The sequence below is a fragment of the Rhinoderma darwinii genome, chromosome 2 (genome assembly GCF_050947455.1).
Source record: "Rhinoderma darwinii isolate aRhiDar2 chromosome 2, aRhiDar2.hap1, whole genome shotgun sequence".
NCBI lineage: Eukaryota > Metazoa > Chordata > Amphibia > Anura > Rhinodermatidae > Rhinoderma > Rhinoderma darwinii.
In genome coordinates, this window is record NC_134688.1 from 221,972,086 (window position 1) to 221,995,658 (window position 23,573).

General features: G+C 42.5%; 1 protein-coding gene across 3 annotated transcripts in view; it reads right to left on the reverse strand.

Moving 5' to 3' along the window:
* Window positions 1-707: 707 nt before the first annotated feature.
* The window catches only part of C2H11orf54 (chromosome 2 C11orf54 homolog), a 38,101-nt gene continuing 15,235 nt past the window's right edge, over window positions 708-23,573 (reverse strand). For all 3 annotated transcript variants that reach the window (XM_075852891.1, XM_075852892.1, XM_075852890.1), the window contains exons 3-9: window positions 23,138-23,236; window positions 22,431-22,504; window positions 21,062-21,163; window positions 15,934-16,110; window positions 13,687-13,836; window positions 12,443-12,559; window positions 708-1,132 (exon numbers count right to left, since the gene is read on the reverse strand). In XM_075852891.1, coding sequence (XP_075709006.1) covers window positions 959-1,132; window positions 12,443-12,559; window positions 13,687-13,836; window positions 15,934-16,110; window positions 21,062-21,163; window positions 22,431-22,504; window positions 23,138-23,236 — 893 coding nt within the window. In that variant the 3' untranslated portion in view covers window positions 708-958. The remainder of the gene's footprint in view (window positions 1,133-12,442; window positions 12,560-13,686; window positions 13,837-15,933; window positions 16,111-21,061; window positions 21,164-22,430; window positions 22,505-23,137; window positions 23,237-23,573) is intronic.

Below are 23,573 nucleotides of genomic sequence, written 5' to 3' on the forward strand. Positions count from 1 at the left end.
TCTGCCGCAGGGCTCCGGCCAATGCCTTACGAAGTGGCTAGATTTCTCGGAATCAGCGATGTGCGTTTTGTAGTATAAGTGAATGGAAGTTACAGAAACAGCATAGTACAGCAAGCCATGCTGGTTTCGTATCATGGGAGCTACGGAAACAGCGTAGCTCACTGTTCCTGTAACTCATATTCACTTCCATGAGAGTTCCAGAAACAGCATAGCCAAATGGTTGACGGTTTCTGAAAAATCAGCGTCATAAGGTGGGACGTGCATCCTAGAGATGGATGTAGTCCATGGTAAAATTTGAAACAATAACCTCAAGTGATCCTTAAAAATACATTAAAAAAAGGTCTCCTGAATCCAGTAGAACATCAAAATGATCACTAAAGGACTCTCCCAGTTTGAGAAACACTGCAGTAGCAGGGACATAGGCTAAAAGATCATCGCTAGCCTGTGTCACTGTGACTGCAAGATCAGACTGCACACGGTTTGTTTGTAGCCTGTTATCATGGAGCAGCAGCTGCATCAACCTGGTGCACATAGGGCTGCATACGCAAAAGACTAGGATGTTTTTAATCAAGACCATTTTTTTAACTTACATTTATTGGAATAAAAATAAGTATTGTTCGCACATATCATTACTTGGTGGAGTCCATGCACAAGACATGTTATTCAATGGTTTAAAAGCAGAACACAAAAACTCCACTAAGTCAATGAGTTGTTTTTATTATTGAATGTTATTAAACAGAGCCCAAAGTGCAAGAAATTATTTATTTTAAAGCGTCCCAGGCAATAGTATTGTCAAAATACTGAATACTTCCGATTGTCAAAAAAATATAATTCCCATATTAGTAAAATACATATTTCTGGATTTTGCATTGCGTCTAAAAGATATAATAAATGTGCATCATTCCTTATTACATAAACATGATTTTATGTGGTTATTGCTTAAGAATTTGATATCACTTCAATCCCGTCCAACCATATGCGTAACAGGTGGTCTGTCAATGCGGTAGAGGTACTCCGCTGGATGGAAATATCCAAGGTACTGCACAGAATCTGGCGTTGTGTCATTATGGTAGTGTCCTCCTTCACCATGATGACTGAAGCAATGTGTATGTTCAAGACGCAGGTCAAAGCCCTATAAAAGAAACATACATTTGATCTTTCTGGCCACATTCTTTTTAGTATGGGAAAGTACTGGAAGGGGATGTACAATTTCACCCAGGTTATTAAAGGTTAACTAAACATTCAAACTTCAGAAGTATTGATTGGTGGGGGTCCTAGTCCCCCACCAATCACTAAAACGAATCATGAGAAGAACTCGTGTGAGCGCTGAGCCTCTTACTTTCTATTTGGCTTTTTGCGGAAATCGATGTAGCGGTGTACGGGCTCAATACAAAGTCTATCTATCCTTAGACCCCCACCAATCAAAACTTCTGACGTAACAATGAGATGTCAGAAGTTTGTCAAAATTTTAGTTACCCTTTAAAGATGTTAGAGAAAGCAGTCAACACATCTAAACTAGAATATCGTTCTAGTCAAGAATTATAGAATTCTTTAGTTGCCCCTACACCAAGATTCTTTAACCGGTTAAGAACTAGGCTGTTTTACAGCTAAATGACCAGAGAAAATGTCACAATTTTGCTATGTGCTTCTTTAGATCATTATAACTCTGCAGGTGAATAAAGTTAATCTTTGAATTTTACACTATTTTTAACCCATTTGTGCACCCAGACGTGCTATTACAACCGGGTGTGTGTGTGGGGGGGGGGGTGACATTTGGAACGCGCTCCATATGCTGCGTCCCGGACCAAACACACTGCAGGGAGCCGGGCTCCTAGCATCATAGTTGTGTACAATGCTATGAGTCCCTGCCTCTCCGTGGAACTACTATCCCGTACTGTAATCATGTTTTAGAGGCAGGGACTCATAGTGTCGTACATAACTATGATGCTAGGAGCCCGGCTCCCTGCAGTGTGTTCGGTCCGGGACTTGCGGCCAAAATACGTTCCGTCCTTTACGGACTGAACATGCTCGTGTGAACATGCTTGTGTGAATCCAGCCTAAATGGTACCAAAATAAACTGCAACTCCTCCCGCAAATAAGCCCTCACACCACTCTATTGACGGAAAAATAAAGTTCTGGCTCTTGGAATGTGGGGAGTAAAAAACTAAAATGAAAAATAAAGAATAAATAGTTTTTAGTAGTGAAAAATAAAATAAAAAATATTACGTTTCAGTAAATAAATGTATATTACTTAAACAATATTAAAAGTAAAAAAAAAAACCTTTTCCCATTTTTCCCCTAAAGTAAACAAAATTGGTATCGCTGCGTCCGTAAAAGTCTGAACTATTATAATATATAGTTATTTAACGCATATGCTGAACGCCGTAAAAAATGGAAAATGCCAAAATCGCTATTTTTAGGTCAACTTAGCCCTAAAAAAAAAAATGTAATAAATAGTGATCAAAAAGTTTTACGTACCAAAAAATAATACGGATAAAAACTACAGCTCGTCCCGCAAAAAATAAGTCCCCACATCGCTCTATCGGTAAGAAAATAAAAAAGTTGTGGCTCTCAAAATGTGGCGACGCCACATTTAAAAAAAAATTAAAATGTTATTAATAAAAGTAGTAAAATATAAATTTGGTATCACTGTAATCGTATTGAGCCACAGAATAAAGATAAGATGTTGTTTTTACCGCACAATGAAAGTCGTAAAAACAAAACCCAAAAAATTATTGAGGAATCGCAATTTTTTCCAACTTCAGCCTGCAAAGAATTTTTTTTCAGTTTCCCAGTACATTATATGGAACTATAAATGGTACCAAAAGAAATTACAACTCCTCCCGCAAAAAATAAGCTCTCACACCGCTCTATTGACAGAAAAATAAAAAAGTTATGGGTCTTGGAATGCGGGGAGTGAAAAACAAAAAAAAATAAAAAAATGGCTCAGTCCCGAAGGGATAAAAAAAAGTTAGTTGCCTAACGGAAACAGTTTACCATCTTTTTCGGATTAAAAGACGCACCTGACTACTAGACGCACCCAGGTGTTAGACAACAGAAAATAGGAAAAAAAATTATATTTTACTTCTTTTACAAAGAAAAAACTATTGGTTAAAAAAATTATTTGTTCAGTTTCACCACATTCTGAGAGCCATTTGAGCAGTGTGAGGGCTTATTTTTTGCGGGACGAGCTGTAGTTTTTTTTAGCACCATTTTTTTGGTACATACGATTTTTTTTATCACTTTTTATTTCATTCTTTTTAGCGCTATGGTGACCAAAAGACAATGATTCTGGGGTTTTAAATGTGTGTGTTTTTTACACCGTTCACTGTGTGAGTCAAATAATGCTATATTGTAATAGTTACGGATGCAGCGATACCAATTCTATTATTATTTTTTAACGTAAATTTTTTTTTACACTCCTGCAAATTTATTCATTCTTTTTACACATTTTATTAGTTCCCCTAGGGGAGAACCAGCGATCATTAGATTGCTGGTACAATACACTGCAATACAGGGATGAGTTACGGAAACAGCGCAACTCGCTGAGCTATGCTGTTTCCGTAACTCCCATAGTAGTGAATGGCAGTTACAGAAGCAGCGTAGCATGCTACACTGTTTCCGTAACTACTTTTCAGTTCTATGGGAGTTACGGCAACTGCATAGCTCGGCGAGTTACGATTTTTCCGTAACTCGACGATGTAAGCAGGAAGTGGCCGGAAGACAGCGGAGCCAGGTAAGCTAGAACGGGGCTTAGGGGGTCCTGTTCTAGAGATAAATGCGGGTCCCAGAGGTGGGACCCGCATCTTTCTGATATTTGTGACATATTCTGTGGATATGTCATAAATGTTCTTTATGGGAAAACCACTATAAATGCCGCCGTCGATATTGACTACGGCATTTAACTAGTTAAACGGCCAGGAACAGCGACCATCGCTGTTCCTAGCAATTAGTGCAGCGTGTCAGAAGCGGCCACCTGCAGTGTATGGAGCGGGCTCAACGCGTGAGCCCGCTCCATACATCATCCCCTCGCTGCTCGATGATGTGCTGGCACATCACGGGTCGGGAAGGGGTTAAGTAAGGAGAGGTGTGCTGCCGGGTCCCCTGAAGGCCAACTATAAGATGCAGGGACTTTTTAGCAAGATCTATTCTTGCTAAAAACTGCGTGTTATAGTCCGAAAAATACGTTTATTTTTTTTTGTTGTTGAAAGTTCTACTAAATAATGACTCAGAGAATGTTTACTGTGGAGCAAGCGTACACCTTGCTGTGCTCCTGCAGTTCAGGTAGTGACACCGACTCTGCTTCAGAGGTAGAACTTTTTTCAGACAGTGACGACTCAAGTTCTACTTCTACCTCTTGACCCCATAGCTCTATGGTGGTGGAATCAGTTATCGCTGCACGGCCTAGTGGTGCAGGGATTAGTGGTGCGGGGGCTAGTGGTGTAGTCCCTCCTGTGTTCTGGGATCCCGCAATTTCATTTTACCCCCAGGTCCCGAAACGTTCAGTAACCCCAGGAATAAAAGTGGATATTTGTCCAACAGACAAATATCTATGCAAGACAATTTATTGCACAGTAACGCACATCCCTCTACTCATCATGGACCCCCACTAGTGTCTCTGAGGTTACATTTTTTTTAGGCCTAACTCTAAGGCCGGATTTACACGAGCGTGTGCGTGTGTCAGCCGCGTATGAGGCGTGGCTGCGTGATTTTCGCACAGCCGCCATCATTATGACACTCTGTATGTTTGTAAACAGAAAAGCACGTGGTGCTTTTCTGTTTTCATTCATACTTTTTACTGCTGTTGCGCGAATCACGCGCGGCACACGGAAGTGCTTCCGTGTGCTGTGCGTGATTTTCACACACCCATTGACTTCAATGGGTGTGTGATGCGCGAACAACGCACAAATATCGGACATGTCGTGAGTTTTACGCAGTGGACACACGCTGAATGAAACTCACGGACAGTCTGCACGGCCCCATAGACTAACATAGGTACGTGTGAGGCGCGTGAAAATCACGCGCGTTGCACGGACGTATATCACGTTCGTCTAAATAAGCCCTAAATATGGGGTTGGTCAAAATAACAACTATCTGCTCCTGAGCTGTCCATGCTACCCCTGTATTTGCAGCAGTTATGTCCCGACACTGATATGGATCAATAATGCGCATCATGCATTTTACAGATAACTCCCACATCCCCCAAATAAATAACCCAGGCTACTTTACCTCCTACAAGAATCTTTTCTTAAATCCAACACCCCAGATCAAAATTTATCGGTGGATGAATCCCTCATGAGCTATAAGGGTCGTCTTTCATTCCGGCAGTTCAACCCCTCCAAACGTGTCAAATATGGTGTTAAACTAGATAAGGTGTGCGACAGCACAATGGGGTACACCTGTGTTTTTTTTTAATTATGAAGGCAAAGACTGCCAAATTAATCCCCCAGTCTGCGCCAGAGACAATTGGCACATCCGGCAAAATCGCGTGGGACCTTGTGTACAGAGATCATTTTTATAGCAGTTTCTCCCTGGCTTGGTCATTAAGGTCCAAACAAGCTTTGTCATTAACCCCTTCCCGCTCCTGGACGTACTATTAGGTCATGGTAACCATAGCGTTCGCACTCCATGACCTAATAGTACGTCTCGGGAGTAACGGCCATTTTGGCCGTCCTCCCGACACATACAGGAGCTGTGACAGCTGCTGTCTCGTACAGGAGCTGTCACAGCTCCTACAGCGGGGACCGATCGCTGTGTCCCCACTGATTAACCCCTGAAAAGCCGCGTTTAATAGAGAACGCGGCTTTTTAGGGGTTAAGCTGCCATCGCCGGCCTGCTACACGATAGCGGCCGGCGATGGTGACTATGGCAACCGGACACCAAACAATGACGTCCGGCTATGCCATCGACGGAAGCCTAGTGGGTCCTGACGAGCTGTCAGTGAGTAGCTGACACTTCTAATACACTGCACTACGCATGTAGTGCAGTATTAGAATAGCGATCAGGGCCTCCTGCCCTCAAGTCCCCTAGTGGGACAAAGAAAAAGTTAAAAAAAGATGTGTAAAAATAAGAAAATAAAAGATTTAAAAGTATTAAAAGTAAAAATCCCCCCTTTTCCCTTATCAGTCCTTTATTATTAATAAAAATATATAAACAAACAAATAAACTATACATAATTGGTATCGCCGCGTCCGTAACGGCCTGAACTACAATATTATTTTGCTATTTATCCCGCGCGGTGAACGCCGTAAAAGAAAATAATAATAAACCGTACCAGAATCACAATTGTTTGGTCACTTCACATCCTAAAAAATGGAATAAAAAGAGATCAAAAAGGTCGCATGTACCTAAAAATGGTACTGATGGAAACTACAGTTCGTTACGCAAAAAATAAGTGCTCGCACGGCTTTATTGATTGAAAAATAAAAAAGTTCTGGCTCTTAGAATAAGGTAACACAAAAAGTGAATGATTGTTTACAAAACGTATTTAATTGTGCAAATGCCATAAGACATAAAAAAAACTATAAACATCTGGTATCGCCGTAATCGTATCGCCCCGCAGAATAAAGTGAATGAGTCATTTATAGCGCACGGTGCACGCTGTAAATATAACAGAATAAAAAAACAATAGTAGAATTGCTGATTTTTAGTCACCGCGCCACTTAAAAATAGAATAAAAACTGATCAAAAAGTCGCATGCACCCCAAGAAAACTACAATGGATTCCTCAAGGGGTCTAGTTTCCAAAATGGGGTCACTTTTGGGCGTTTTCCACTGTTTTGGCACCACAAGACCTCTTCAAACCGGACATGGTGCCTAATAAAAAGGAGGGCTCAAAATCCACTAGGTGCTCCTTTGCTTCGGAGGCCGGTGCTTCAGTCCATTACCGCCCGAGGGCCACATGTGGGATATTTCTCAAAACTGCAGAATCTGGACAATAAGTATTAAGTTGTGTTTCTCTGGTAAAACCTTTTGTGTTATAAAAAAAAATGGTATAAAAAGGATTTTCTGACAAAAAGAAAATAGAAATTTCACCTCTACTTTGCTCTAAATTCCTGTGAAACACCTAAAGGGTTCATAAACTTTCTACATGCTGTTGTGAATACTTTGAGGGGTCTAGTTTCTAAAATGGGGTGTTTCATAGGGGTTTCTAATATATAGGTCCCTCAAAGCAACTTCAGAACTGAACTGGAACCTAAAAAAAGAAATATATGAGGCAATACTTCGCTTCTTACATTATACTGATAATGAGCCGTGCCCACCCCGAGATGACCCCAGTTTTGACCGTTTCTATAAACGGAGACCCCTATTAGACCGATTCAGTGCCCGGTTTTCCCAAGCATACACCTCCTCGAATTGTATTTCTATTGATGAGTCCATGGTAGATTTTAAAGGGAGGGTTCAATTCCGCCAGTACCTGCCGGGTAAGAGGGCAAGGTATGGCGTGAAGATGTATAAGCTGTGCAAGCGTGCATCAGGGTATACCTACAAATTTAGGATATATGAAGAGAAGGACACCAGTATTCAGCCCCCAGAATGCCCCCCCTTACTGGGAGTTAATGCAAAAATTGTGTGGGATTTGGTGCACCCACTGCTGGACCAGGGTTACCACCTCTACCTGGATAATTATTATACCAGCGTCCCACTCTTCAACTGCCTCGCTTCCAGAAGTCCTGCGGCATGCGGCACTGCTAGAAGAAATCTGAGAGGCCTCCCTAAGACTCTGCTTGGGCAAACAAGAAGGGGTGAGAGGAGGGCAAAATCTAGCAGCAACATATTGTGTGTCAAGTACAAGACAAGAGAGATGCCACACCAGTACCCATGTACCTGTACGAGGTACCAGTACAGAGACCCCCAAACCAGACTGCATCCTGGACTACAATAGGTACATGGGAGGGGTGGACTTGTCAGATCAAGTCCTGAAGCCCTACAGTGCCATGAGGTGTGGTATAAGAAGCTGTCCGGGCACATCATACAGATGGCATTGTACAACGCGTACGTGCTACGTCGATGTACAGGCCAGACAGGAACTTTCCTGTAATTTCAAGAGGTGGTTATCAAGAACCTAATCTTTAGGGACCAAGAAGGGGGACACCCAGTACTTCTGGAAGCGAGGCCACACACATCGTACCAGGGTAACACTTTCCAGAAGAAGTTCCCCAAACTGGCAAGAAAGGAAAAAGTCAAAAGAGGTACAAAGTCTGCTATAAGAGGGGGATAAGGAAGAACACAATATATCAATGTGACACGTGTCCCGAAAAACTAAGGCTCCGTATGAAAGAGTGCTTCAAAATTTATCATAGATCCCTTGATTTTTAATCTACCCCAGTTTTACTTACCCTGATGCACTCCGCACAGCTTATCCCCTTCATCTTTCCCTCCTGAGCCCTGCTGTGTGCCCAGGCAGCTGATAACAGCCACATTGAGGGTATTGACGTACCCGTGAGAACCCACATTACAGTTTATGGGGTGTATGTCTGCGGTCAAAATGCTCACTAAACCTCTAGATGAATGCCTCAAGGTTGTAGTTTTTAAAACGGGGTCACTTCTTGGGGTTTCAACTGTACTGGTACCTCAGGGGCTTCTGCATACATGACTTCGCCCCAAAAAATCCCCAGTAGGCCAAATGGTGGTCCTTTCCTTCTGAGCCCTCCCATGGGCCCAAACGGCAGTTTATCACCACAAATGGGGTACTGCCGCACTCAGGACAAATTGGGCAACAGAATGGGGTATTTTATTTCTTGTGAAAATAAGAAATTTTCAGCCAAAACTACATATTATTGGAAAAAAATAATTTTGTTTTAATTCCCAGCCCAATTCAAATAAGTTCTGTGAAAAAACTGTGGGGTCAAAATGGTCACAACACTCATAAATGAATTCCTTGACGGGTGTAGTATCCAAAATGGGGTCACTTCTGGTGGGTTTCCATTGCTTTCATACCTCTGGGGCTCTGCAAATGCGACATGGCACCCGAAAACCAATCCAGCAAAATCTGGACTCCAACAAACACATAGCGCTCCTTTCCTTCTGAACCCTCCCATGGGCCCAAACGGCAGTTTATCACCACAAGTGGGGTATTGCCGCACTAAGGACAAATTGGACAACAAAATGGGCAACAAAATTATTATTTTGTTCCCTGTGAAAATAAGAAATTTGATCAAAAATGACATATCATTGGAAAAAATGTCATTGTTTTTATTTCACCGACCAATTCAAATAGGTGCTGTGAAAAAACTGTGTGGTCAAAATGATAACAACAACGATAAATGAATTCCTTGAGGGGTGTAGTTTCCAAAATGGGGTCACTTCTGGTGGGTTTCCATTGCTTTGATACCTCTGGGGCTCTGCAAATGCGACATGGCACCCGAAAACCAATCCAGCAAAATCTGGACTCCAACAAACACATAGCGCTCCTTTCCTTCTGAACCCTCCCATGGGCCCAAACGGCAGTTTATCACGACAAATGGGGTATTGCCGCACTCAGGACAAATTGGGCAACAAAATAGGGTATTTTGTTCCCTGTGAAAATAGGAAACTTGGATCACAAATTACATCTTATTGGAAAAAATGACATTTTTTTAATTTCACAGCCCAATTAAAATAGGTGCTGTGAATAAACTGTGTGGTGAAAATGATAACAACCATAAATGAATTCCTTGAGGGGTGTAGTTTCCAAAATGGGGTCACTATTGGGGGATTCCTACTGTTTTGGCAGCTCAACACCTCTCCAAACCTGGCATGCTGCCTAAAATATCTTCTAATAAAAAAAGAGGCCTCAAAATGCACTAGGTGCTTCTTTGCTTCTGGGGCTTGTGTTTTAGTCCACGAGCGCACTACAGCCACATGTGGGACATTTCTAAAAACTGCAGAATCTGGACAATACATATTTAGTAGTGTTTCTCTGGTAAAACCTTCTGTGTTACACAAAAAAAAATTAATAAAATTGAAATTCAGCAAGATAAATGAAATTTGCAAATTTCACCTCCACTTTGCTTTAATTCCTGTGAAATGCCTGAAGGGTTAAAAAACTTTCTAAATGCGGTTTTGAATACTTTGAGGGGTCTAGTTTTTAAAATGGGGTGTTTTATCGGGGTTTCTAATACATAGGCCCCTCAAAGCCACTTCAGAACTGAACAGGTACCTTAAAAAAAAGGCTTTTGAAATTTTCTTTAAAAAAAAGAGAAATTGCTGTTTATGTTCTAAGCCTTGTAACGTCCAAGAAAAATAAAATAATGTTCAAAAAATGATGCCAATCTAAAGAAGACATATGGTGAATGTGAACTAGTAACTATTTTGGGTGGTATAATCGTCTGTTTTAATTCTGAAAAATGCTATTTTTTCTACATTTTCTCTAAATTTTGCAATTTTTCACCAATAAACACTGAATATATCGACCAAATTTTACCACGTACATGAAGCCCAAAGTGTCACGAGAAAACAATCTCAGAATCGCTTGGATAGGTTTAAGCATTCCAACGTTATTACCACATAAAGTGAAATATGTCAGATTTAAAAAATGGGCTCTGAGCCTTAAGGCCAAAACTAGGCTGCGTCCTTAAAGGGATCCTGTCATCAACATCTTACCTGTTAAACTAGCCTGACCCCTCAATGGCCGCAGCTGTCCAGAGTTCGTTCCTGTTCTCTTCTTTCCTGAAGTCCTCCTCTGTCGGTAAATATCGTCGTTTAAACTTTTCCCGCCTTTTATGGTAATTATTTTTCCCTCTGGGATGCAGCTTCTTAACCACGCCCACTGCCACCACCTGTCCGGCCCTGACTGGCTAAGGAGTTGTCAATCAAAAAGAAGGAGGTGGAGTCCACTCTGAGACACTGGAGGAATGAAAACCTGACTCTTTTCAGATGAAGATTTGACTCTTTTCTGCTCATTTGCATACGGCGTGGGACCACTGAAAAACGGAATACTAAAGCTACAGAGCTTACTTAGAACATATTTATAGCTTAGATGACAATGATTTTTCACCCACTTTCACCAGGTATTGCTGGCTTTATAGCTAAAATGCTGGTGACAGGTTCCCTTTAAGGGGTTAAAGGGAATGTGTCGCTAGAATTTTTTTTTTTTTCAAGGTAAACAATTATTATTTAAGTGATTACAACTTGTTTTAATTTATTTACAAGTCAGAAAATATTATAAATTAGATTCTAGTTTATAACATTTCCATTTGCTGGGCACTAGAGGGAGCAGTTCCCAAAATTGCAGCATGGTCAATGTGGTAAAGCAACCTCAATGATTTATGCTGCAAATTTGGGATGGACACACTCTCTCTAGTGTCCTCACAAAATTCCCCCTCCCTTCTTCTGGCTAGTGCCAGGAGAAGGAAGGGTTTGAATCTTCAAACCTTCTACAATGTGTGCCGCCATTTTCTGAGCGACTGCACAGTGTAGGAGGATTAGATACAGGGCTCAGCAGACAGTATCACACGAACATAATACACACATCGCATACATGAACATAAATTACCTGCTGCCGCCTCCGCTGGCGTACCCTCCTATTCCTTGCCCCTGAACATATGGGCGGAAGTCGTCATCTGACTGTCCGGCAGCTGCTTTCGGTCCACATGAAAATGTCGTCGGATTTCGCGCTGCAAACGAGCTTAGTTTTGGTCTGTGTGTGTCTGTGCGCCGTTCCCACACAGACGGCGTATGCTTATGAGAATGGAATGGCTCCCGTTCGCATTCTCTATGGGGTTGTATGTGCCGTATTCCATCTCTGTATGTGTCGTTATTCGACACATACAGAGATGAAAAGAAAATGGCAGCCTCCATAGAAAAGTAAAAGTAAGAACAATGTAAAAAGTATAACATGAGAACACAAATAAATAAAATTTATGTTAATATCATATTAAAAGCAATATGATAAAAAAATAAAAATACATTCATGACACCTTCCCTTTAAGGGGTTAAGAGCATAATAATACAGAAGAAATAATAACATCTCTCTATGCCTGATGTTATGGTAGTGTTATTCCCAGCGCTCTAAACCAATCAGATGTCTCCTCAATTTTGAACCCTCTCATTTAGTTTATCAGATACAGAGATACTGCTGCTGCATCCTTACTACAGATTGCTGGAAGAGGAGGAAATTGCCACTTTTCCATCATAAGATGTATTACAAAGTTAGAAAAGTTGTACCGTAACTATAGGTATACTTAAAAAAGTGTCACTGCACCTTTGTTTTCCGACCTGATCTTACATTAGGCGTGGAAAGAAGTTAATGCATGTTGGGCGGTACAGTTGCCGAAAATGAACATACGACACCCGATACTTTTGCATGATTTTTATTAATTAGGTGAGGACTTGTGCTCGAGACTCCCCAGGAGGAGAATAACCCCCCTAAGTGTCCCAGCCTCTCTTCACGGCCAGTGTAAGAATGAGAAAGAGAGCAAAGGTGCAGTGACACTTCAAACCTAAAAACAAATGAGACTTACAGGGTCATGAGAAACAAACACAGACTGACAGATAAGAGGAGCCTTCATGTCAAAAAACTTCAACCAGCGATCTACATCTTCATCTGTGTTTAAGGGACAGGCGGAATATTCACGTGGCTGTAGAAAAGTGAATTATATAGACATTGAAAGCATGTGCATAGTGTCAGTAAATACAGTATAAAACTGCAGCATACAGAAATTGCTGAAAAGAGAACATAAGGCCGGATATGCAAATAAAAAACTGCCCTTAAAGAGGCTCTGTCACCACATTATAAGTGCCCTATCTCCTATATAAGGAGATGGGCGCTGTAATGTAGGTGACAGTAATGCTTTTTATTTAGAAAAACTATCTATTTTAAACCACTTTATGAGCGATTTTTAGCTTTATGCTAATGAGTTTCTTAATGCCCAACTGGGCGTGTTTTTACTTTAGACCAAGTGGGCGTTGTACAGAGGAGTGCATGACGCTGACCAATCAGCGTCATGCACTTCTCTCCATTCATTTACACTGCACTAGCGATATAGTTATATCGCTATGTGCAGCCACATACACAAGCCCTAACATTACTACAGTGTCCTTATAATGAATATACATCACTACCAGCCTGGACGTGATGTCTATTCAGAATCCTGACATGTCTGTAGCATCTCTGAGATTCAAGCAAGTCAAGCGTAATCTCGTTTGAAATGACAGGTTACATCGTAATCTCGCAAGATTACGCTTTTCGGCCGGTTTTTGACGAGTTTTGCGGAGCGGATTCCGCTCCAAAAAGCTCGTCAAAATACTCCGTGTGAACAGGCCCTTAAGCGTGTGAACATAACCTTAGCCTGAGTTCACACTGAGTTTTTTGCAGGAAGATAATTCTGCCTCAAAATTCTGTTTGGAATTTTGAGGCAGATTTTCCTCTGCCTGCAATCTATTTGCCTCGTTTTTCGCTCGCGCCAATTGAGTGCTACGGGCAAAAACGACGCAAAATACTCTGTCTGCCTCCCATTGATGTCAATGGGAGGTCAGAGGCGTAAACGTCCGAAGATAGGGCATGACGCTTCTTTTTACAACGAGGCGGTTTTTCAGCTTGCGGTAAAAAACACGTCCGCCTCCCATTGAAATCAATGGAAGGCATTTTCGGCCGTTTTTTGGCGCGTTTTCCGAGTGAACTGGCCCATAGACTGTTACAGCAATCTATAAAATGTATTTCATGGATATTATTATAGGAAAACAGGACTGAAAATACACTTCTTACCATTATATGGAGCTTTGCTTTCCCCTCTTGTATAATAAATGAACCTCCTATTCCAACAGATTTGTCTCCATAATTTTCCTTTAAAGATTTTCTCATACAACTCACAAAATTATCTTTCCCAGTCCGCCTCTTTACCTTGACTTCAATGACCTGAAAAATGCATGTACCGATCATTGAATTATCTCAATATTAAAATTAATCCTCATATCGATTTGCTTCGTTAACCATTGTTGCTCCCTTTGTTTTCGTTTTTTTAGAAGAGTATATTGGGCATTTAGCACCTGTAGTTGCTTAGAGACGCTGAGAGCGAATGTTTGCTAGGCTGTAACCTATTAGGACATGCTCTTAAGGAGTCAACATAGCGATATTAGAGGATAAGCAAAAGAACTGTGTCTGTGCTCAAAGAACTGAATGACCTTGAATGGGTCAGTATTCTGTTCGTGAAAAAAACTGACAGAACACTGAAGATAAAGACAGACGTGTGCATGAGCCCTAAGTGAACTTCCTGTAAAAAATGTAACTGTGTCCCTTTAAAAGCTCAGTGTGCGGATTGTGGACCTTGCAGAGGTCCAGGAAACATTAAGAGACCATTCAGACATTGAGGTGCGGTTAAACCTACATCGAAAAAGTACATAAAAAAACCGCATGCGTTTCCCCCCACAATTTGGTGTTTTCTTTGTTGTGGTTTTAACCAAAAACCACACCAATTAGCAGATTTTGGATGCATTTTTTCGATGCGGCTTAAACCGCACCTCAATGTCTGAAAGGACCCTAAGGCTTAGCCTTTGAACGCTGTCACAACGGGTATGTGCTGAGTGCAGGGGATAAGATATCCCTAAGAACTAGGTGGGAAGGGGAACAGACACTGTGCAGTCACTTGCGCACTACGGTTATCCAGCAGTGCAGGAGCTAGATCGCAGGGAGCCGTAGTAGAATAGCTTTGCGAAGTTGGGTGCTACGGGAACTCCAGACTCCGGCTTGTTCCTCAAGAAGGCCTCAGTGGTTAGTAGCATATTTTCCTGTGGCCGCCGAACGTTACAGGTGGTATTAGAATCTGAGAGTAAGGAGCGGGTCTGTGATGTTAGTGCGGGCGTGTTGCAGCTGCATCTTCTGGCCAGGCGCTCAGCAATTGGGACAGTGATGCCCAATTAATTATATTCAGTTTGATTTTAGATTTTAACCAACACGTTACTATTAAGGGACTTTCACATCTAATAATGTTATGATATAACTTTAGAATAAACCACAACATTTTGACCAGGGGGTGCGACCTCTGGGATCCCCACCGATCACGAGAACAAAGGGACCGCATTTCCTTCATCTTATTCCCTCCACAGCTGCAACCTCCTGTGCACGGAATGGCCACAGGCCCATTTAAGTGTTGTAGCTCAACCAACACTGCGGTTTCTTAATTCGGAGGATGGGTGGGAGTCCCAGCAGTTGAACCCCCATCGATTACTTAGTATTCTAGGAAAACCCCTTTAAATAAGACCTAAATACCTGAAAGAATACATCAATCACACTGACTTTTATACACTATGGGGCAATTTATTAAGACTGGCGTTTCAAATTTATTAAGACTGGCAAAAGCCTCCTAATCAATGTATTGAATGTGTCGGCTGGGTCATGTGCCACAATTGTGGCGCAACGACTGCAGACGTGTGTCGCCCCTACTCGCCATCGGCCATAAAAAAATAAAACCCATTCACCTGACCTTGACTCCCTTCCGGCTCCCTCATCACTCCAACGCCACACATACAAGGTCCTGACACCGAGCAGCGTCAGGGCCTTATATGCGACGCAGCACTTCAAAGACATACAATGTCCTGACGCAGTCCGGCGTCATTACGTTGTATGAACACCGCTTTAATGATGAGGGGACCCGGAGGAGAGAAGAGAATCGCTAAACTGAGTTTAATTAAATGTTATTTTTTGTTTTAACTGTACAACGGGGGGTTGGGTGGTTAGTCTGATCGGAGGAAGGAAAGTTAGGGGCCCAGCACAGACCTATGCCTTGCTACACCCCTAAGAGTGAAAACTTCCCCAAGCTAGGACGAGATTTTCGCATCTGTGGCCATGCCCATTTCCCGGTAGGCACGCCTTCTCTTCACAAAAGAGGTGAGGTTGGCGCAAAAAGGCCAAAAGTCTGGCATAGAACGGTTTATAAATTACCCCCTATATGTGTTGGAGGATGATGTTTGTTAACAAACTGCTGAAACGGATGTGATAATAAGGGATACTATTTACCTTTCCTGGGTTTCCCTCACTGGCATACAGGTTTGAGAGAAGCCCAAAGTCATGGTCTTTGTACTTTTCCATGTATTTCTCCAAAATACAGCTGTTATCCGCAGGATTGATGCTGGCCATGTAATTACCATTTACCGCAGGTGAAGTAGCACTCTCTGCTTTTACAGAAAATATCATCTGCAAAGTAAGTTGAATAACAATTCATATAAATTCAGAAAGCTAGATCACTTCTAGCAAAACATGAGCAAACAGCACTCCTCCAGCTTATACAATAGAGAGCAGTAAGAGTATAGGATGGCCTGGACAAAACGGATCCACGATCCATTCTTTTGTCAAATACACAATAGCTATTGCAATATGACACACTATGATTTATTTACCCATTATTGTGTACATACAGTCTCATCCAGTCTGTTTCTGTACCCGGAAGCTGACCAGCGTCTGGTACTTTTACCCCTCTTCTCAGAAGCGTACACTAACATTCATTAGTCAAGCTTGATACTGACTACAGCCAAACCCCTGGAGGAAGATCACACTTTTTTTGTGTGGAATTTGTGCCAATCTAACATGTACAGGGATGTTATCAGACAACTTCTGATGTCCCCTCCCAGAGAAAAACTAGACTGGCCATGACAGAAAATGACTTCTATGGGAGAGTGTTGTGAGCATGCTCTCTGACACGTGCCGTGGTCACTGTGCAGACAGTGGTAGGTGGAGCTGAGCTGTCTCAACACATTGTCATTGGTGTGATCCTGTGGTATCTTCCTCCAGCTTTATGACAAGAGGATTTACCTTTCATTGTAATCCTGGTGTAATAGCGGACAAAGGGTATGTTCACACGCAAACTCAAAAACGTCTGAAAATACGGAGCTGTTTTCAGGCGAAAACAGCTCCTGATTTTCAGACTTTTTTTTAACACGGCCGTTTTTGGAGCCGTTTTTCAATGGAGTGAATGAAAACCGCCTCAAAAAACGTCCCAAGAAGTGTCCTGCACTTCTTTTGACAAGCCGTCATTTTACGTGCCGTATTTTGACAGCGACGCTTAAAATAAAGGCTCGTGGGAACAGAACATCGTAATTCCCATTGAAAGCAATGGGCAGATGTTTGTAGGCATATTATAGGCGTTTCTTCAGGCGTAATTCGAGGCGTAAAACGCCCGAATTACGTCTGAAACCACTGCGTGTGAACATACCCTAAGGGTTCTTTTACACGGCTCGTCTTGTAGGTCGGCACTCGTTTTCATGACCTGCATTCTGTTGATCGGCACTCGTTTGCGTTATGTATGGGGATGAGCGATCGTTACTACGATCGCTCGTTCCCATACATTTCCATCATGTCAGCATATCTCCTTGTTTACACACGGAGATATGCTGCCGACTAGAGACTATTTTATTGGCCGTGTAATCGAGCAGATCAGCCAATGAATGGGTTTTAGTCGTTCATCGGCTGATCTTTGCCCTGTTTACACAGTTTAACGATCAGGAATGAGCGTTCGCAGAAACGCTCATTTGCCCAATTATTGGTCTGTGTAAAAGGGCCTTAAAAGGAACGTGTCGCAAATGTAAAAAAGTTTTTTTGCTGTATTTTTTTTTCTTACACAAGGTGGAAAGTATTAAAAATTAAATAATAATTTGACATGTTTTCCTATGCTGGCCACCAGAGGGAGAACTTTCCAGAATTATAGCAAGGTCAATAAGGGAAAACAGCCCGACTTACAGCTGCTGTAAAGGTGGAAGGGAGACTCAGCCCCTCCCTATTTTTGGCTACAAGCCAGGAAAAGGTGTCTTCAAATTGCTAAGCATTGTCCAGCTCCATTTTGGGAGTGTTTTTGGCAGAAGCTACAGGACACACCAAAAGGCTAAGTATTATTAAAGTCAAGAGGGAAGACCCTGTGGTGAATGACTTTTCAGTTGACAGGTTCACACGTCGTGTATTTAACTCGGGTTTTGACGTGCTGAAAAACACGTCAAACGCTTGATTAAGCTTCCCATTTACATCGACGGGAAAGCGCGCCATTAGTACATACAACACGATTTTTTACGCAAGCGTTTTTAAAAATGCATTGCGGAAAAAAAGCAGCATCTTGTCAATTCTTTGGTATGTAATGCGCGGCAAATGTTCCCATAGTCCGTTTTTAAGAAATGAATAAAATGGTTAATAAGGGTTGTGCGGGGGAGTTTTTATTTGAATAAAATAATGTTTTTTTTGGGTGTGTTCAAACAGTGTGGTTTTGCCGCATTTTTGCGACGCAGCCAAAAACCGCATCGAAAAAATTGCGGGTAAAACAGTGTGCGCTATTCGATGTGGTTTTCAGCCACTCGGGAAAGACGCGGCAAAACTGAACTGTGTGAATACACCCTTAGGCCCTGTAAACACAGTTTTTTGTAGGCAGAAAAAAAACGTGTCTTAGAATTCCATCATGAATTTTGAAGCCGAATTTAAACTGCCTGCACTTTCTTTCCGTTATTTTCACTACAGTTTTCGTTCGCGTCCATTGTAGCTTATGCAAGAACCATGGGCAAATGCCACGAAAATCGCCTCCGAAAAGATTTCAATGGGAGGTCAGAGGCGGAAGCCGCAAGAAAGGAAACCCCCCCCCCCCCGTGAGCGGTCAGAAGCCACCCGGGAAAAAAACGCCTCTGCCTCCCATTGAAATCAATGCGGGGAGATTTCGGGGGTTTTATGGCACTGATTCCCACGCGATTTCTGCATCAAAGTCAGCGCCAGCAAGCTCTGTGTGAACAGGGAGTTATATCTCGGTTTTTTAATACTTTATTACTACCTTAGTAATTGCAGTTGTCTGTTTGACGACGTCCATTACTAAGGCGGGGCTTAATGTTGGCCAGTAAAAAGGCTAATACTAGCCCCCATTATTACCCCGGTATCCACCGCCACCAGGGGTATCAGGAAGAGTGGAGTACGATCCAGTACCAGACTATCTGTAGTGACGGTTAGGCTCCGGAGCGGCCACAGGCTGGTATTATTGGGCTGAAAGGGTCAAAAACAGTGGTCCTTCCCACCCTGGTAATGCTAGGCTGCGGCTGCTTTATTGTGTCTAGCTGGTTATGAAAAATGGTGGGGGGACGACGACCATTTTCGTCAATTTATTCTTTAAAAAAAACAACAAAAAAAAAAAAAAAAACACGATGTGGGGGCCCCCATTTTCATAACCAGCCAGATACAATAAAGCAGCCACAGCCTAGAATTACCAGGGTGGGAAGGGCCACTGTTTTTGGTCGTTCCCAGCCTAATAATAGCAGCCTGCGGCCGCCCCAGTGCCCAGCCATCATTACAGATGGTCTGGTACTGGATCGTACCCGGCTCTTCCTGATAACCCTGATGGCGATGGTTACCGACGTAATAATGGGGGGGTTAGTGCTAGCATATTTTACGGGCTAACACTAAGCCCTGCCTTAGTAATGGATGCTGTCAAACAGACAACTGCCATTACTAAGTTGGTAATAAATTATTTAAAAAAACACAGACATAAGAATATAATTTTTTATTGAAATAAAAACTTCCCCACACAATCCTCTTTCACCATTTTATTTAAAAGAAAATAATAAAAGGAGATCAGACGTAGCCCAACGAAACTACAAAATAGTCCAAACAGTCCAGTGGAACCTGCAAAACAAAAAAGTTAATAATATACTGCTGCTTCTTCATTCCTTGCTCCTATTGTGAATCGCCATGTAGTTACACGGCGATTCACAGTAGAAGCAAAGAACGATACCAATCAGCTGTTTTGAAGGAACAGTGGCGAGCACTGCTGCTCTGTTGAGCACACCCCCCCCCCCCCACACGCACACACACACACTAACCCCCACACATGCAACCTCGCCACAGACAGACAAAGCCACGCACGCACCTTACCTGCATGTTTTGGGGGGTTTGTGTGAGGCGCTCGACGGAGCAGCGGTGCTCGCCGCTGATCCTTCACAACAGCTGATAAGCGGCTATGAAGGATCGGCGGCGATAGTGTGCCGCTGGTCCTTCATAGCCGCCAATCAGCTGATTTGAAGAAACAGCGGCGAGCACCGCTGCTCTGTCGAGCACTCCCCCACACACAAACCCCCACCAGACATGCAACCGCACTACACAAAGACCCCCCCCCCACACACAAACCCCCGCCACCAACAAACAAACCCCGCACACACACACACACCTTACCTGCATTTTTTTTTCTGGTGTGTGAATGTGTAGGGGGGGCGCTCGACAGGGCAGCGGTGCTCGCTACTGATCCTTCAAAACAGCTGATAAGCGGCTGTGAAGGATCAGCGCTGATCCTTTATAGCCGCCAATCCGCTGTTTTGAAGGAACAGCGGCTAGCAACGCTGCTCCGTCGAGCAGCGCCGAGTACCGCTGATTCGGCGTACACCGCTGCTCAGGCGAGCGCCCCTCCACACACACACAAACCCCCCCAAACATTCAACAGTGCCACACACAGTCCCCCACACACACGCCTCTTACCTGCAGCTGGTCTTCTCCAAAATGGTGCCGACTTTCTCCTTACAAACCAGCCTCTATGCTGGGTCGCTCTGAACTGCGCATGCGCAGTACAGGGCGAGACGGCACAAGCACAGGATGTAACGAACGAGAGCGGTTCTTTATGTCCTATGCCCTGTAGCTGCCGGATTTCATCTGTGTATGTGTCGTTATGAGACACATACACAGATGAAATAAAACATGGCAGCCCCCAGTGAATTTAAAAAAAAGTTAATAAAAAAAAACATTTTAAGTAAAAAAAATGTATATGTACTTTATTTTATTAAATAAAAACACAAATTAATAAAAAATAATAATTCATGACACCTTTCCTTTAACACATGACAAGACCCTTCATTGTCTTGTCAAGACCCACCCTATGTGCCACATAGAAACACCTGAGGAGGACTATGGTTCTGTCCCAGCACAGTCTATAGAACAATGGTATTGCCAGCGACAAGCATAACTGAAAGGTTACAGCATATAACACAAACTATGGCTAAGCAGGAAAATATAGAGGTACATTGACAATATATTATTATTATATCATTCCCTGACAGTTCAAGAATATTTGTGATTAGTGAAAAAAAAACCCTATAAAGCCTACTAATCTAGCAAATAAACTAATCCAAGAGTCACCCACCTCAGCATTTATCCCCACACTTTTATGAGAACACGCTCCAGCACCAAGCATGTAGGCCCCAGGTAGCTCAATCTTCTCTGCTACAGTGTTAATGTTATAAATCTTTAAAACAAACATAAAAACGTTAGATATAATACAAATTATGCAAGTACATAGTAAAAACAATTTACTGTAAGTGCATTATTATATGCGAAGATCACTGGAGAATGTCTGGGCACACTACTCAAGGGGGGGGGGGGGCGTAATAAAGTGGGCACTACTGGTACAATTTTAGCCAGAGATCTCCTTGGGATACAAATGTATGGGCTATACTCTGGTCACTACTATATTACTAATCTGAGGCACACCTTTATGGGTACCACTGTGAAGTAATACTGATTCTTAGGTCTCATGCACACGACCGTATTTTTTCCCACCCGTAAATACTGGCGTAAATACGGGTCCGGTGTCACACGTATTCCACCCGTTTTGCACCAGTATTTACGAACCCGTGCCCGTAAATATGGGTCCGGTGTCACCCGTATTCCACCCGTATTTACGGGCACGTTTTTGGCGGCAAAATAGCACTGCACTAATCGGCAGCCCCTTCTCTCTATCAGTGCAGGATAGAGAGAAGGGACAGCCTTTTCTGTAATAAAAGTTAAAGAAATTCATACTTACCCGGCCGTTGTCTTGGTGACGCGTCCCTCTCTTCACATCCAGCCCGACATCCCTGGATGACGCGGCAGTCCATGTGACCGCTGCAGCTTGTGATTGACCTGTGATTGGCTGCAGCGGTCACATGGCCTGAAACGTCATCCAGGACGTCGGGCCGGATGTCGAGAGGGACGCGTCACCAAGGCAACAGGCGGGAGACCGGACTGGAGGAAGCAGGAAGTTCTCGGTAAGTATGAAAGTCTTTTATTTTATTTTTTTACAGGTTTATACTGATCGGTAGTCACTGTCCAGGGTGCTGAAAGAGTTACTGCCGATCAGTTAACTCTTTCAGCTCCCTGGACAGTGACTATTTACTGACGTCGCTTAGCAACGCTGCCGTAATGACGGGTGCACACATGTAGCCACCCGTCATTACGAGAGCTCCATAGACTTCTATGGACTGTCCGTGCCGTTATTACGGCCTGAAATAGGACATGTTCTATCTTTTTCAACGGCACGGGCACCTTCCCGTGAGAAAACGGGAAGGCACCCGTCGCCAATAGAATTCTATGAGCCCGTTATTACGGGTCGTAATTACGACCCGTAATAACGGGAGTTTTTACGGTCGTGTGTATGAGGCCTTAGTCTGTGTAGTAGAACAAAGCAATATAACATTGAAGCAAACGGCAAAATGTGAAAATTCTGTGGTTAAATCACTAAATTTATCTCATACTTTATCAGGTTGCGCAGTGGGCACCAAGTATGGAACACCTCCAACATCCGCAATTCTTGTCTTCCCACATAGACCTGTAAATAGTAAAGACAATCCAGGAGTACGTACATAATATCTGTATGCAGGACTCTTACACATATCTCTTACTACTACTTTCACATCTAGTAGTGTTCTCAATATAGCAGAGACTACCGAGCATCCGTCATATACTGTACCCTATTTATCAACAATAATGTGTAGAAGGGAGGCAGTTTGACTGTCTACATGGACACGAGATTTTCAGCAGATTCTGTTACAATGAGTGTGATCGGCCATGAAATATCTAACATCTACGGCCAGCTTATAGGATTTTTTCAGTTTTTTGTTGATTTAATTTGAATAATTTTACAGTATAAGTAGTTATAAAAAGTGATGCTACTCTCCAATGATTTGTGTTTCAATTGCTCACACTTTTTAAGATCCTGTCAGCGAATGGAACTGAAAGTATTGTCTACTTTGGACAACCCTATTTCATATGGTATGTTCACTTCTGTCCAGTCTACATATATTTTGTCTGTAACCGTGCGTCCCAATCTCAACTATGGATGTTTATGTAGCTTTTTTACTTCTTTGGTCTATCTTTTCATCCTGAGATTTAGGTAAGATAACTGGTAATGAGAAATCTAAAAACAATCCCAAACAAAAGTGATTTAATCATAGAATCATACCTTTTACAGGGAATCCAAATGGATCCTTTGTAAGATCGGGGCAGTCCACAACTTTAACGTGGACTTCTGCATAATTTTTCTTTAAACCACATTCTAGAACTAGAGCCAAAAAAAGAAATAAAAGTTAGACATTATGACAAACATCTAATGTAATTCCACTTTGCCAATAGAAAGAAAAAAGGACAAAGAAACCCAAACAAACATACTTTTAACCTAAACAGTTTATCCTATTTTCACCAAACCCTTGCCATTGTACGACCCTCATGCCAAGTAGCAGTAGTTGCTGAGCCACACGTTCTATGCTTATTTCTTTGCAAGATCCTTTCAGGGAAAGAAGAATCAGTTATTACTGGTAATTGGATTTCTACAAATCCTCCATAACACCACAGGAGTTGCCCATTGACCCTAATAAGGACAGGGAACACCTCCCCACACC